Source organism: Dryobates pubescens, chromosome 11, assembly GCF_014839835.1.
Source record: "Dryobates pubescens isolate bDryPub1 chromosome 11, bDryPub1.pri, whole genome shotgun sequence".
Taxonomy (NCBI): Eukaryota; Metazoa; Chordata; class Aves; order Piciformes; family Picidae; genus Dryobates; species Dryobates pubescens.
The window spans coordinates 11226943-11239900 of record NC_071622.1 but is presented as its reverse complement, the minus strand read 5'-3'; the positions used below and the strand labels follow the sequence as shown (position 1 = coordinate 11239900).

The window sequence follows — 12958 nt, the reverse complement described above, 5'->3', positions numbered from 1 at the left end:
ATGTTGAGGCAAGCTTGTGATTCTGTGTTCTCTCCTGTGGGATATCACTTAACAGCTTTCATTTGTTTTCAGATGATTCAACGGTGAAAGGAAAACCTATTGAGAAAAACAAAGAGAAAAAAGCAACCAGACCAGTGCGGAAAGTGCAAAACCTGACACGGTTGTCAAGTCCCGAGGCCAAACAAGGTGACTGGCTCTACTCTAGAGGCAAGGCTGTTGCCCTGTAGAGATGAGTTTTGTCTCTGCCTTCTCAGATGCACAGGAATGCTGCTATAGTGTGTTTGTAGACTGTATGCTGCTTTGGGGATACATATGGTTTGTAGTTTGTTGGTTGGCTGTGTGTGCTTTTTCTGGTTGACTTCAATTTTCTGCCTTCCCACTTGCTGTGTATACCTTATGGGGACTGCTGAAGAGCATTTGTTTCTTAGGTATCTGTCAGGCCAACACAGGCAAAAAGCAGCAGTAGCACAGTTGTGGATCCTGCTTCTGTTTTGCTTATATTTGCTTTATTTCTTCTACCAATTCAGATTTTAATCTTTTTTAAATTTTTACTCTTGTCTGACATTAGCTTTGTCTATTAAATAAAATCATTTAGAGAGGATGATGTTAGCAGGATACTGTAGAGCAGTGCCTTAGTAGTAGAAAGTCAAATTAACTATACATGCAATTCTGTCAGTACTCCTTAGTTTCCCAGTAATGTTAATCTTTGATACTATGGAGCAAAAGACTTCCACTTCTGCTTCATATTTGGTTTTAATTTGCATGAAAAAAACAAGTGGTTACAACTCCAATCACACTGCAGAGCAGTCTGTTTTCCTTTAAACACAGGTGAGGGTAGGCATCTCTTGCACCTTTTCAGGTTTTCTGTTTCTCCTTATGTACAGTAACTGTAAGTAAACACTCTGTTTAAGGGGAAGAAAAAAATCCTTGAAAAATTATTACAGAGAGTTGTTTAGAGAGGGAGTATGTACTTCTGCATGCTGTAAATCCATGAAGCTGCATGTGAATATTTTGGTGTAATGAATGCTAATTCTTAAAAGTAAGTGCTAAGTATGGATTTGCTCCTTCTTGTACTGATCAATTCATACTTAAAGAACTATACTAAATGAACTATTTCTGACAGCTCCAAGTGAGGGAGGAGCACAGAGATTGCTTCAGATTTTAATGGCAGTGATTGTTCTCCATAGTGGATTAAATGTGAGGAGAATGATGGCCTAAAATCACTAGAAGATGAGAGCTAGATCCAAGTGGCATATCCACGATGGTCCATCCTGCTTCAGTCATAGCAATAAGAAACTGCTTAATATAGCCAAGGCTATATATAGCCCCAGCTCATGTTCTGCTCCGTTAGCGTGTTTTAGTTCCAACAGCTGACATGAAATGGAAAATGAGACTTTACACTGCCTTTTTAAACACACACAGAAGTATCTGAGAACACTGAGCTCGGCAAGAGAACCCCTTTGGCTGAAACGTCTCTTTCAAAGCAGCTTGTAATGACATGTTTCAAGTCAAGATTTATAAAATACTTGGATAATTTACCATGCAAGCAAGGAGAACTGTTAGTAAGTGAATAGTGGGCTACAGGCTTCTGACTGAACAGGTTTCCTCCTCCTGATTTAAAATACCAAGAAGAAAAGCAAGGAGGGGAGGTGGGAACTGAGGGCTGGGATTGCCAAACCACTATTGTTCTGTTCTCCCGGATGTCACTTGAAGTTGCTTTGGTACCACCTCTTCAAAGTCCTGTTAGGCCCAGAGCACAGTGCCTCTTTTTCTGGCTGTGCTGTGTTCTCACTGATGTGTCTGGGTTTGTTTTGGCAGTGCTATCAGAAGTAGAGCCTTCAATTGGATGGTTAGAAAGAACAGCATAGAGTAGTATAGAATAGCATAGAATAGAATAGAATAGAATAGACCAGAGCAGGTTGGAAGAGACCTTCAAGATCATTGCGTCCAACCCATCAACCAACACTGCCTAATCAACTAAACCATGCAACCAAGCACCCTATTGAGTCTCCCCATAAACACCTCCAGGGATGGTGACTCCACCACCTCCCTGGGCAGCACATTCCAATGGCCAATTATTCTTTCACTTGTTGACGTTTTGGAGTTTTATATCAGCTAATATTCTTTCAATATGAAAGTTGAATTGGCTTTTATCTCTCACTTTTTTTTTTTGTTCTTATTGCAACACTTTAGATCCTTTTTTCTTTTGGTGGTTGTTTTTTTCCTCATTTCCATTTGAGTGGAGCTCAACAGCTTCTTCTTAGACCTTCAAATATTTCTTCTCTCCTCAGTAAAGTTTGGTTATACATTTTTAGACCATATAACCCTTTTTTCTTTGTTAAATCAATTTTTGCAGGGCTTTAATGTGCTAGAGTATGTTTTGGGACTTTTACACCATGGTCTGTGTAGGCATGAAGCACTGGTGGTTGTGTGAGTCAGCTCTTGGGTGTCTTCGTGTCTCTGACATTTTTTGGTGTAACTGCAGCTTTAGCACTTATGCAGCTCTATATGGTGTATAAATGATTGATAGCTGAAATAAATGCTGCTTTTTGATGTGTTGGAAAATCCATCTGGTGCTTGAGTTTTATTTATTAATTACTGTGCAGGTGGAAACTATGCAAGTACAGCCTCCTGGCGGGAGGGACAAAAGCTGGCCAAAAAGATTCTGGGTCCAGCTCAAAGAATAGAACAAGAGAGAAGAGCTGTGTCTAGTGACAGAACAGGACGAGACCGTGCTCCCAAGTTTGGTAAGTCATGCTTTTAACCCCTGGACTTCTTTTATATTGTTCTTAATTTATTATGTGTCTGCAGAATGAAGCAGACTTCTTAGATGGAATGTGATCAGTTTCTTATTTTAATAACTTCGACTTTTAACCTGGGATTGGGAGGAGGAGAATTTTGCTCATATCCATCATTGGGGTGTGTAACTTCTTGTAACCACTCATGAAGAACTTTTCTTGGTGTCATGAAAAGCCTGCCCTGCACATGTTGCTCAGAGAGAATAACTTGCATGTCTCGGGGGTGCTCAGAAGCTCTGGAAAAGATGGGAAATAGGTTGCAACCACAAAAATGCATCACCTGCAGTCTGCCTGTGCCTCTTGAAGGTGATAGGGGAAGGAATGGCTAGCAGTGGTACACAGGCCAGCTGAATTTTCCAGATGTATTGTATATAATATGTAAGCTATGATTGGACATCCCTGGTTTATAGGAATTGCAGTTCTTGCAGATACTATGTAAGATCATCCATGTGTCTCATGAATCTTCATTAATCCCTCCACTAGCCCTTTCCAGAATTTATCCCGAATCTCAGACAGTACAATGAAGGGACAGTGCTTCTTGGGCCTGTGAGGTGGTTTGGCTGTTAATAGCATGAAGGGTGTGAGCTCAGTCTGAGAAAAGGCTTCTGTGTTCAGACTGTGACACTGAATGTTTACAGTGAGATCTGCACTCCTTCCCCATCCTCACTTTGACAGCTGTTTCAGTGAAGGTGTGCCATCTCCCAAATTATTTTTCTCCTGAGCTGTTTGACAAGTCTTACTCTTCCAACAGGCCGTATGGGAAGGACAGGTTCAGATTCGAGACTGGAAGTTGCCCGTAAAATCTCAACAAGTTCTGACAGGTCAAGGAGTAAAGTACAACCTGGGAATAAACTGAAGAAAGTGGAAGCTACTTTTCCAGATGACAACCAAGCAAACCGTGCCCCCGTAAATAAGGACTTCCTGCCTGTGGAGATACGTGGAATTCTTGATGACTTGCAGTTGGATTCCATGAGTACAAAGAAAGAGAAAGATGTGGAAAAGCAGAATCGGAAACCTGTTCTGCCCACTCGAAATGCCAGGAGCCACAGTCCAACCAAAAGGAAACCAGACAAGATTGCTGCCACTGAGGAGCCTCAAGTGATCAGTAAGAAACGTCACTATGATACAGATGAGGTTCGTCAGTTCATGATCAGGCAGCAAGAGGAGAGAAAGAAGAAGCAGAATGAAGAGAAGAAAGCACAAAAGGAAGCAACGGAACAGAAGAACAAAAGACTCCAGGAGCTCTACAGAAAGCAAAAGGAGGCTTTTACCAGAATGAAGAATGTGCCTCCTCCTCAGCCTTTAGCAGCCAAACGGTTACAGGAAACCTATTCTAAATTACTGCTGGAGCGTACTGTTTTAGAAGAGCCACCTCAGCTGCCTACAGTGCAGGAAGCACAGGTATAGCTGATTCACTAACTCCAGGGATTGCAGTTGTTTGCAGGAGTAGGAGGTTGTATGCTCAGAAAGGTCATGACTTGTCCTGGTCTGATGATCAGTTCAGAAAAAGGACACAAACTAGATAGCTTTTGCTTAAACATAGTGGTTTTGATCTGGAGCCTTCTTGCTCTAGTGGATGCTTCTCAGCACAGCAAGGCCTACTGGGAAGGTGAATGGCAGTTATCTTTTTATTACAAATAGCTAAAACAGAATCCTGCTTCTAACAGCAGCAGTAAAGGTTGGCTTTTAAGGAAACTAAACATCAGTCAAATCATGCATTGTCTGAAGTTGCTTGCGGTCAGTGGGCAAACTTCATCATCAGTGAGTTAAATAAGTTTGCTGATCAGAAACTAAATATGAAGGTCAGTTAATACACAATAAAAGGCAAATACCAGTCTGAAATGTTCAGCTGAGGTAGTTCAGTATGGGGGCAAACTTTTTTCCCAGTACATTCTGCTGAGACAAAAAGCTAATAAATGTCTTGTGAATTCAACTGTGTGCATAGCAGGAAAGATGTGGTAAGAGAAACGTAAGCCTCTTTGAATTTTAATGAGACAAGAGCTTCTAAACTCCTTGCAGACTGTTAAAAGATGCATTTTTCTGCTTGCCTTCATTTCTAGCCCAAACCTGGTTATCAGCCATCCGGGGAATCAGACAAAGAAAATAAAGCTCAAGAGCGTCCTCCCAGTGCATCTTCAAGTAGTGACATGTCGCTTACAGAACCACAGCAATCACTACTGAGGTGAGCCACTGTGGGCCTTTTGATAGAGGAGTACTCTAGTCTTCATTTCTGAGAGGTGAAATAGACTGGGCTCTAAAGATCATGTTCTAGTGACAGTCATTGTCTTTATGGCAGTTAGAATGTTTCCTTGCAGTAAAGAGGAAGCTGATACAGGAAAGCATGGGAAAATTTTGGCTGTGGGTATCTTGCGGGTCTGTAAACAAATTAAAGTGATTGATAGTTGCAGTTAATCTTTTGCTGAAATCAAGGGGATGGTGCATTTCATATTGGCAGACTATTTCCTCTGCCATTGCCATTGGGCATCACATAAATATATCTTCTGATTTTTCTTAGTTTGTTCAGTGTTTCTATTTCATCCATTTTCTTGGCTTCAGGCCTTTAATTACTGTCTCTAAAGTACCAAAACCTTTGCATCTGTTTGCAGCTAAGCCTTTCTTTATTTCCTTTCATGCTGCTTTGCTCATTTCTAATTGTGCAGTGTATTGCCAAAGTTTTTCTCACTGTAAGTCAAGGTGCCCAACCAAACACTTTAATATAAAGAACTAAAAATGATAGTGTCTTGCATATCCTTGATATCCCTGTTGTGCAAGTATATCTTTCTTTTTAATTGCAGAATGAACGTCTGATTCTTAAATAGGTACTTTCTTCTTGGTTAAATCCACACTGACTTTGCAAATTAAGACCTGTTCCTTTCTAGAAAAGTTGAAGGAAGCTATGGGAATGCTGAGTAGTACTTTGTATAGGACTGCTAAACCATATGCTAGTAAATATTAGTGTAAGGAAAAAATGTAAATACCAATAGTAAGGGAGAGATGAGACTTGAAGAGCTGCATAAGTTTGTTGGAGTACCTCACAGTAAGCGAAGAAGCTGCTTTCTGTGAGGATCTTCCCTGGTTTCCTAGTATTCAGAATAGGTACAAGTGATATTAACGAAGCAAGCTTTCTGCAGAGCTCCTTTCATGCAAATGGGAGCTGTCTGGAAATAAAAAAATAAGATGTCTTACAGAAGTTTTAGCATCCTCATATTGACAGTTCTCCTTTTCTCTGTGTTGTTCATGCCTATTGTAAGTGACAGCTCCAACAAAATATGGGCTGAGTTTAACTGGAAGGGGAAGGCTGGGGCTAAGAAGTTCCAAGGGTTAAAAAAAAAAGAAAGAATGTTTCCTCCCTTCTGTAGCCAGAAAACTTTTGGAAAAGGTGGTGATGATTACGATGAAAACACTCATCTTGTTTACGACTCTAAAACATACCATACACCACAAACAACATTTCAAATTTGAAGCTGCTGCATTATCTGGAGTTTTTTCACATGTTCTCTAACTGTTTGCTGTCTGGTGCCCTGTCCTTCTGATTCCACCAAAGAGTATCTCTTCCTGAAAAAAAACCACATATGTGGCAATGATACTTTTATCTTAAAAAAAAAACAATACTTGTATAAGTCATCAATTTAAATATTGACTTTTTTAGGAATGATTTGATGGAGCCTCCATGGGTACAGCCAGACAGATTGAGCCCCAGAGTCCAGCTTTCTCAACAGCAAGTTCCCATGGGCTCGAGTGGAGGCCCTTGCTCCCAACACTGGAGCCTGGAGCAGATGGACCTTTTGTCGAAGGAATGTGACATGATGTTGGCAGGCAGGAGGTGCCATACTGCACCAGAGGGATCACGAACCGTGATGCCTCAGCCATACATGAATTCAGCTGCACAGCAGAATCTCTTGGTAAAACCTACTGCTAACCAGTATAAGAGCAAAATGGATCGGATTGAAGCTTTGAAGGCTACAGCTGCTTCCCTTACTAACAGGATTGAAAATGAAACCAAGAAGTTCACAGGAGCTGGTAACAATTACGGTGCCATGTGGAACTCAGACCGTGAATTTATGCAAGAAAAGCAGGGTGATGGGCGGTGGGCAAAGGCTGTGAGTCCTCCTGTGAAAGAGGAGAATGAAGATGCTTTTTCAGCCAGAATTCAGAAGATGTTGGATGCCTGTGTGTCTCATACAGCCTTCGGTGACAGCCTTCCTGGGGTAGGCAACCTTAGTGAGTTTAAAAAGCTCCCTGACACCATCAGGCCCCATACTGCTGCAGTCAGCCTTGGAATGAGATCCTCTGGTGCTAACAGGCATGAGGAGATACTAGGACATATATCTAAGAGACAGAGTGACTCCCCAGGGCATGAAAGCCAGGCTTACACTCCTACCAAAGCTGTAGTTCTTCCTGAGTGCAGCATTGAATATAGCAGTGAAGAGCCGCTCCTGAGTGACGAAAGCTTGTATGAGGTGGGAGGAGGCCAGCATAAACCATTGCAATTCGGGACAGTGGACACATTAAAAGAGAAGTATTTCTGCGTTCGGGAGGGAAATGCTTTTGAGCCCATCAAGGAGTTTCAGAAAGAAGCTGAGAAGTATTTGCCACTTTCCACTCAGACAAGTGGCATGAACAGCAAAGGGCCCTGGGAAGAACTAGAGAAGGGAAGTCCCCACAGCGTCATCAACATCTACACAAGGAGTTACCGGCATCATGGAAAAGGTAAAAATGGAAAAGCTTCTCAAATCTCATGTGAATTACTGCTTACTACTACCAGTCTTACTACTCCTTTCCCAGTCCTTAGTCCTCCACCATATCCTGAAGGATGTGGGGTTACCACTTGCATCTTTGCTCACAGGAGTTATTCAAAACTGTCTCAAAGTAACATGACAAAAATCTAGTAACAATGCCTGATTTTGAGAAGGGAAGGTTTTAGGAGGAGAAGTCTCTTGCTTAAGCCCAATTCAAGCATTAGTGTCTTAGGGTGCCTCCTACAGGATGCTTCCCTTGATTTTCATTTTTTTTGTGCAAATTTATTTTTCATTTTATGAGTGCCTCATAAAATTTACCTCTTGCCTTCTGGTTTTGAGGAGGAATGCATTCTGAGAAGTTGATTTTGATCTTGCATTTTTTTCTTGATTCTTTTTTCTTCTGTTCTATTTCCCTTAAAGATGATTGCATTTAAATGTTCTACACATGCCTCTACTCTCAAGTACTGTGCTTTTCAAGAATGTTCTAGCTGGAGTGGGTTAATGGAGTATTCAATAATCTGCAAAGAGAAGATGACTGTGATTGTTACACTGTGTTACAACTGCCATGAGATGGCCATGATGTTGTCTTCCTGATGGTTTTGTGTTTGAAAAGAAGTTTTTAATTCATGGCTGAGAGCATTTTGATGTCTGCTGCTTTATTACCTGTTTGATGAACGCTTGCATGTGGTTTCATTTTTTGTCTGTTCCCTTCTTTGGTCACCCTTTAGTGTTTGATGAAAAGCCCAGTGGAGACTCTACCCTTATGCGCCCTTTGCTTCCTGCCATGAGCCCTCCAGAGAGTGTGGTTTCTTACGAAGATGATTTTTCCTCATCACTGGGAAGTAGCACTCTAATAGACAAAAAGATTTCATGTGACCTCAGGTAATTGAGTGTTAAAATTCTTGTGAAAAATTAATTGATACTAGTCAGAGTGATGAGGTATTTCCATAGGACACTGCAGTTAATGTAGGAATCAACACGGTTAAGATACAGGTTAAACTATTTCTGCTCTTTATTTTTTGCTTTTAGTTTGGCAGGTAGCTTTAGGCAGTGTTCTTTACCTTTGGAGTCAGGTGGAATTTAGTTCTCCAACTTGTGTGTAAACTTTGTAATTTTGAAAAAAAAAAGGAAAGCTCTATTTGAAAATACTAAAATAGTACTTTAGTACTGCTTTTAGTACTTCAAAGTGTTGTAAAAAGCCTGTAATTACTTTCAGTAAGGGTTTGGTAATGCTTGGTGATGGATACACACATTCTCTGTCAGAATTTTTGAAACCTTTTGTTCAGACTTAAAATTGAAGACTAAATCTGAGATTCCCCACGTTGCTACTGAATTCATGTGGCCTTCTTAGTTTGCTAAGACATATTTTTTTGTAATGAGATAAATTTGCACCCTTTGGGCACCCTAAGGAAGGCCACAAGTACTGTGTTTATACAGGTGGTACTTCACCTCACAAGGAAGGAAAGTAAAAGGCACATTGCACACTGAAAATGTTGGCTGGAAAAAGTGTTTTCTTGCTGATCAAGTTTCTTGATAGGTCTTCTGTTGGTATTATTTAGTATGTGCTGCATTACCCTGTTATTTGCAAATCTTTTGTAGTTCTTTCTTGAAAATCACTCACATTTCTGTCAGTTGATGTCTGTGTGCCAAGTGACTACCTAAGATACAGTCACATTTGGAGTCATTCTGAGGCTGTTTAAATCTGTAATCAAACAGCACTCTAGAGTTAGCACTGGGAAGGATGTTTGTTACCCATCTTGTACTGTCTGATAGTACCAGTAGTATGTTCCAATATGTTCAAAATCATGTCAAACTTCCTACTGTTTCAGCTGTTGCAGTTTTTGATCTCAAAATCAACGCTTTTCAAGATGGGCTAAAACTGCGCAGTTTCAGCCATCTGTCTCTGAAGTATGGTGGATTTCTCATGCACAGTGTAATGTGGGAGTTGGAAGTCTTTGATTCAGCCCTGTCAATGTGCTCCTTTTCAGTGTTGCTGGAAGCAGTAATTCAAGCATTCAGGAAGAGGTTCCGATTAGGAAGTCTCCCTATGAACCTCCATCTGCAGAGCTTGCTTCTCAGCATTCCTCTGGACCACAGTCTTCAACATCTTCTCGCTCCTCTGGTTCCTCTAAGAAGAGAGGAAAAAAGGAACGTAAGTGCAGTACATGACTGTAGGGTTGGGGTTTTTTTTTAAGGGGATTTTCAGGTTTTCTTATTATGAAACTCATAATCTTTCCTCCTATCTAGAAATGGTAATTTAATACTGATAGGAGGATTCCTTCCTGAATTCTTTTTGACTCTGATTATTCTCTGACCTTAAAATGCAGTTATCTGAAATTAAATAAGCAGGAGATCAAAATGTTTCCTTTCTTAGACCAGCCTTCTAACAAATGAGTTAATTGTAGTATCCTGTGGGAGTTATCCTCAGATTCAATGCAGAGAAAATTCCTGGGAAATCTGAGTTATGGCCACATTTATGAAGGCAATAAGAAGTTTGCCTGTATAGATTTCACCTTTGCATCACAGTTTTCTTAGTGCACAAATTAATAAATATACTTCTTCCTACAATAACTTGTGTGTTACAAAGCCATGAAGGAATATGATGCTTGTTGTGCTCTTACTATATAATCAGTGGATGACATAAGGAAAAGCTAGTTTTGAAGTCAGTAAAAGAATGAGAAAAATAAGGTTTGACATTCCAAATTATCTCTCCTCCTGTTTTTTCACAATTCTCTGGCTTAACACAAAGAAAGCAGGGCTTTATTCTAATTATCAGTGTTGAAGAGTCAAATGCTCTTCTTTATTTGAAGTGATTGTGTGAAATGAAACCTGAGTGACAGTTTTGTTGACAGTGGACACAGCAATCTCTTGCAGAAAGCTGCCAAACTCAGATTTCTTGCTTGTTGGATTTACAGACTTCTACCTCAAAGGCATCTTTAAGTGGGGAAAAAAGTTCTCATTTATTTTTAGGCTCCTGGTGGTTAAGATACTCATACTTTGAATGCCAAGTGTAACCATTTTGCAATGTTGTTGCTTCTTAGGGGTGGAGTCTTTCAGTGGAAGTTCTCACCCCTTTTCTGTGGAAGAAGGAAAAGTGCTATCTGAATTAGAGCGGGGATCCCAGCAGGCAAAGAAGTCCTTATCAGGTAGCAGAATTTCTAGTAAATCCCATGAGCAGAACACAGATACAGACAGCACTCTGGAAAACTTGTCTGGACACTCCCTAATGAGGTAACATGAACCTTGTAAGATTGTATGCAAACATAACTAAGCTGTATGCAAATGTAACTAAGCATGTTATCAAAAGTGTATGTCACTTTGAATATGCAAAAGGAAAGTAACAAATAATCCAATGCTAGTAAGATGGGCTTGCAGAAAAGGTTTTTTTCCCCTTGTATTTTAAATATGAAAGTCCAAAATGTATTGCTGTGGTAAGAGAAAATGCAAATACAATAATTTCTCCCCAGGTGATCCCTCTGGGGTTTTTTTTAGGGCTAACTAACCAGTATAGATATCCCATCAGGTTCAGAACCTCAATCATTGAAATACAATTTTTGGTTTCCCCTTCTACAAGTGGTCTGTAAGAAATGGAGAGGGAGGAAAAATAGCCAAGCAGTACATCTTGCTCTTTTCAGTAAGACCCACAGACATTTTTGGCTCAGCTTGTGTTCAGCTAATACTCCTAAGTCCAGCCATCTCTGTGAGTTGGTGCTTTTTCAGAGCTGAACTGGTGCTGGTTTTTTGCTAACTGTGCAATAAAGATAGCTATGAAATAGTTTTCACTGCACTTATTTCTAAAACAGAACAAATAGTATGAATGGTCTCTCATTCTGTGAGAGTAGAAAATGACTCTGAGGTGTGTGTTTATATTGATGACCTTCACTGATGCCCACTATTTGGTTTAGAATATCCTCTGACCTCCTAAGAGATACCAAATAAAGCAAAACTTTATCCTAAGGGATTTAAGCAGACACTGTTGCTCCTCTTTGCCTTAATAAAATTTGAATAATAAATATAAGAAGAGTCTGCATAATTTCATGTATGTTTAAAGAAAACCAGTAACCTTTATTTTTTTGGGGGGAAGTGTTACTGTAGTATTTTACTAACTGCTTAAGTCAAATTTTGGCCTTCAGGCATTTCACTGCATCTTGGCGAAACAGTTGAAGGCTCAGGATAGCAGTTTATCACATTCAGTTGCATCCATGTGCTGATAGTAACCTTTTTACTTTTCAAAAATGCCGTTCATGGTATTCCAATATCAAAATACTGCCCTAATTTACTGTGAGTAAAACAAAGCTCTCCCCTCAGACTCTCAAAAGAGATGTGTAAATGCACATGCAGGTAAGTGCATCCTGTAGTGCCAAGATTTCTAACAGGAGGCATTGAAACTGCTTGTCTGCCCATGTACAGCATATAGATATTATTCTATTTTATTTTATTTATGTGTGTGTGCTAACTAGGTAATACTGGGGTGGGGGGGAAATGATGCTATAGAAACTTAACCCTAGACTGCTGTACAGGTCTATAAAGGGATATTTATTTATTTATTTATTATGTACATATGTTTTTGTAGATATTTATTTTTTAAATGTATTATATACACATATATATATGAGATGTCCATCTCATGAGACCATTTCCTTGAGCCACACTGGGCCTATGCAAACCATAGATGACTTTTGGTGTATATGGTACTGCTTTATTGTCATATCAAATGTCTGGACTTAAGAGAATATTGACTCCTTTCCTTTGCCATTTCACTTCTAGTTTCTCAGACAAGAGCAGGCCCCAGAAGACACAGACTTCTTCCCTACCTCCTGGTTCCCAAAAAATCTTGCAGTTTGATTCTGTGGCCAATACAGGAGAAAGGGTCAAGTCACCTGCTGGCTTCTCTGGAAACACAACATCAGGGATGAAGCCTAATGCAGCCTTCCATGACTTGAGCATGGGAACTGGCAGGACTGAAGCAGGCGCAGCCTCAGCAAGCGGTGAGTTGTTTTGTTAAAACTCTGCTAATCCCAGAGCAGTTCTAATTTTGATTTATTTTTTGATGTGGGGCACTGAAGTCTGGAAGTTGACCAGTATGTCTTATCCTGCAGGATGCATGCACTTCTCTCCTGCTGGTCTTCAGCAATGTTTGTCAGCACAGTTGAACTACCTCAGTGCTATTGAGGAGTCTGTGAGACAGCTTTCGGATGTAGAACGAATACGAGGCATAGCACTTGCCCAACAAGAGACTGTTTCTTTGGCTCAGATTCTAAAGGTAATGGAAAAACACTTCCTTGTCTTACCTTCCTTTTTGTTATCTTTTTTTTTTTTTTAAATTTTGCAAGAAAATTAATCTGATTAGGGCAAGGTATGCTTTTGTTAGCAATGCAGAGAGTTCATAATAGGAGTAATGGAGTGTTTCAGACAGTGTCC

The 12958-nt window shown here is 40.1% G+C and overlaps 1 protein-coding gene across 1 annotated transcript in view; it reads left to right on the top strand.

Annotated features, from left to right (window-relative positions):
- CEP350 (centrosomal protein 350) overlaps nt 1-12958 on the top strand; it is a 73651-nt gene that overhangs the window by 20273 nt on the left and 40420 nt on the right. The window contains exons 8-17 of the mRNA XM_054165556.1: nt 73-186; nt 2607-2747; nt 3550-4199; nt 4859-4980; nt 6448-7508; nt 8266-8419; nt 9526-9689; nt 10579-10768; nt 12305-12525; nt 12637-12800. Of these exons, the coding sequence (XP_054021531.1) occupies nt 73-186; nt 2607-2747; nt 3550-4199; nt 4859-4980; nt 6448-7508; nt 8266-8419; nt 9526-9689; nt 10579-10768; nt 12305-12525; nt 12637-12800 (2981 nt within the window). The remainder of the gene's footprint in view (nt 1-72; nt 187-2606; nt 2748-3549; nt 4200-4858; nt 4981-6447; nt 7509-8265; nt 8420-9525; nt 9690-10578; nt 10769-12304; nt 12526-12636; nt 12801-12958) is intronic.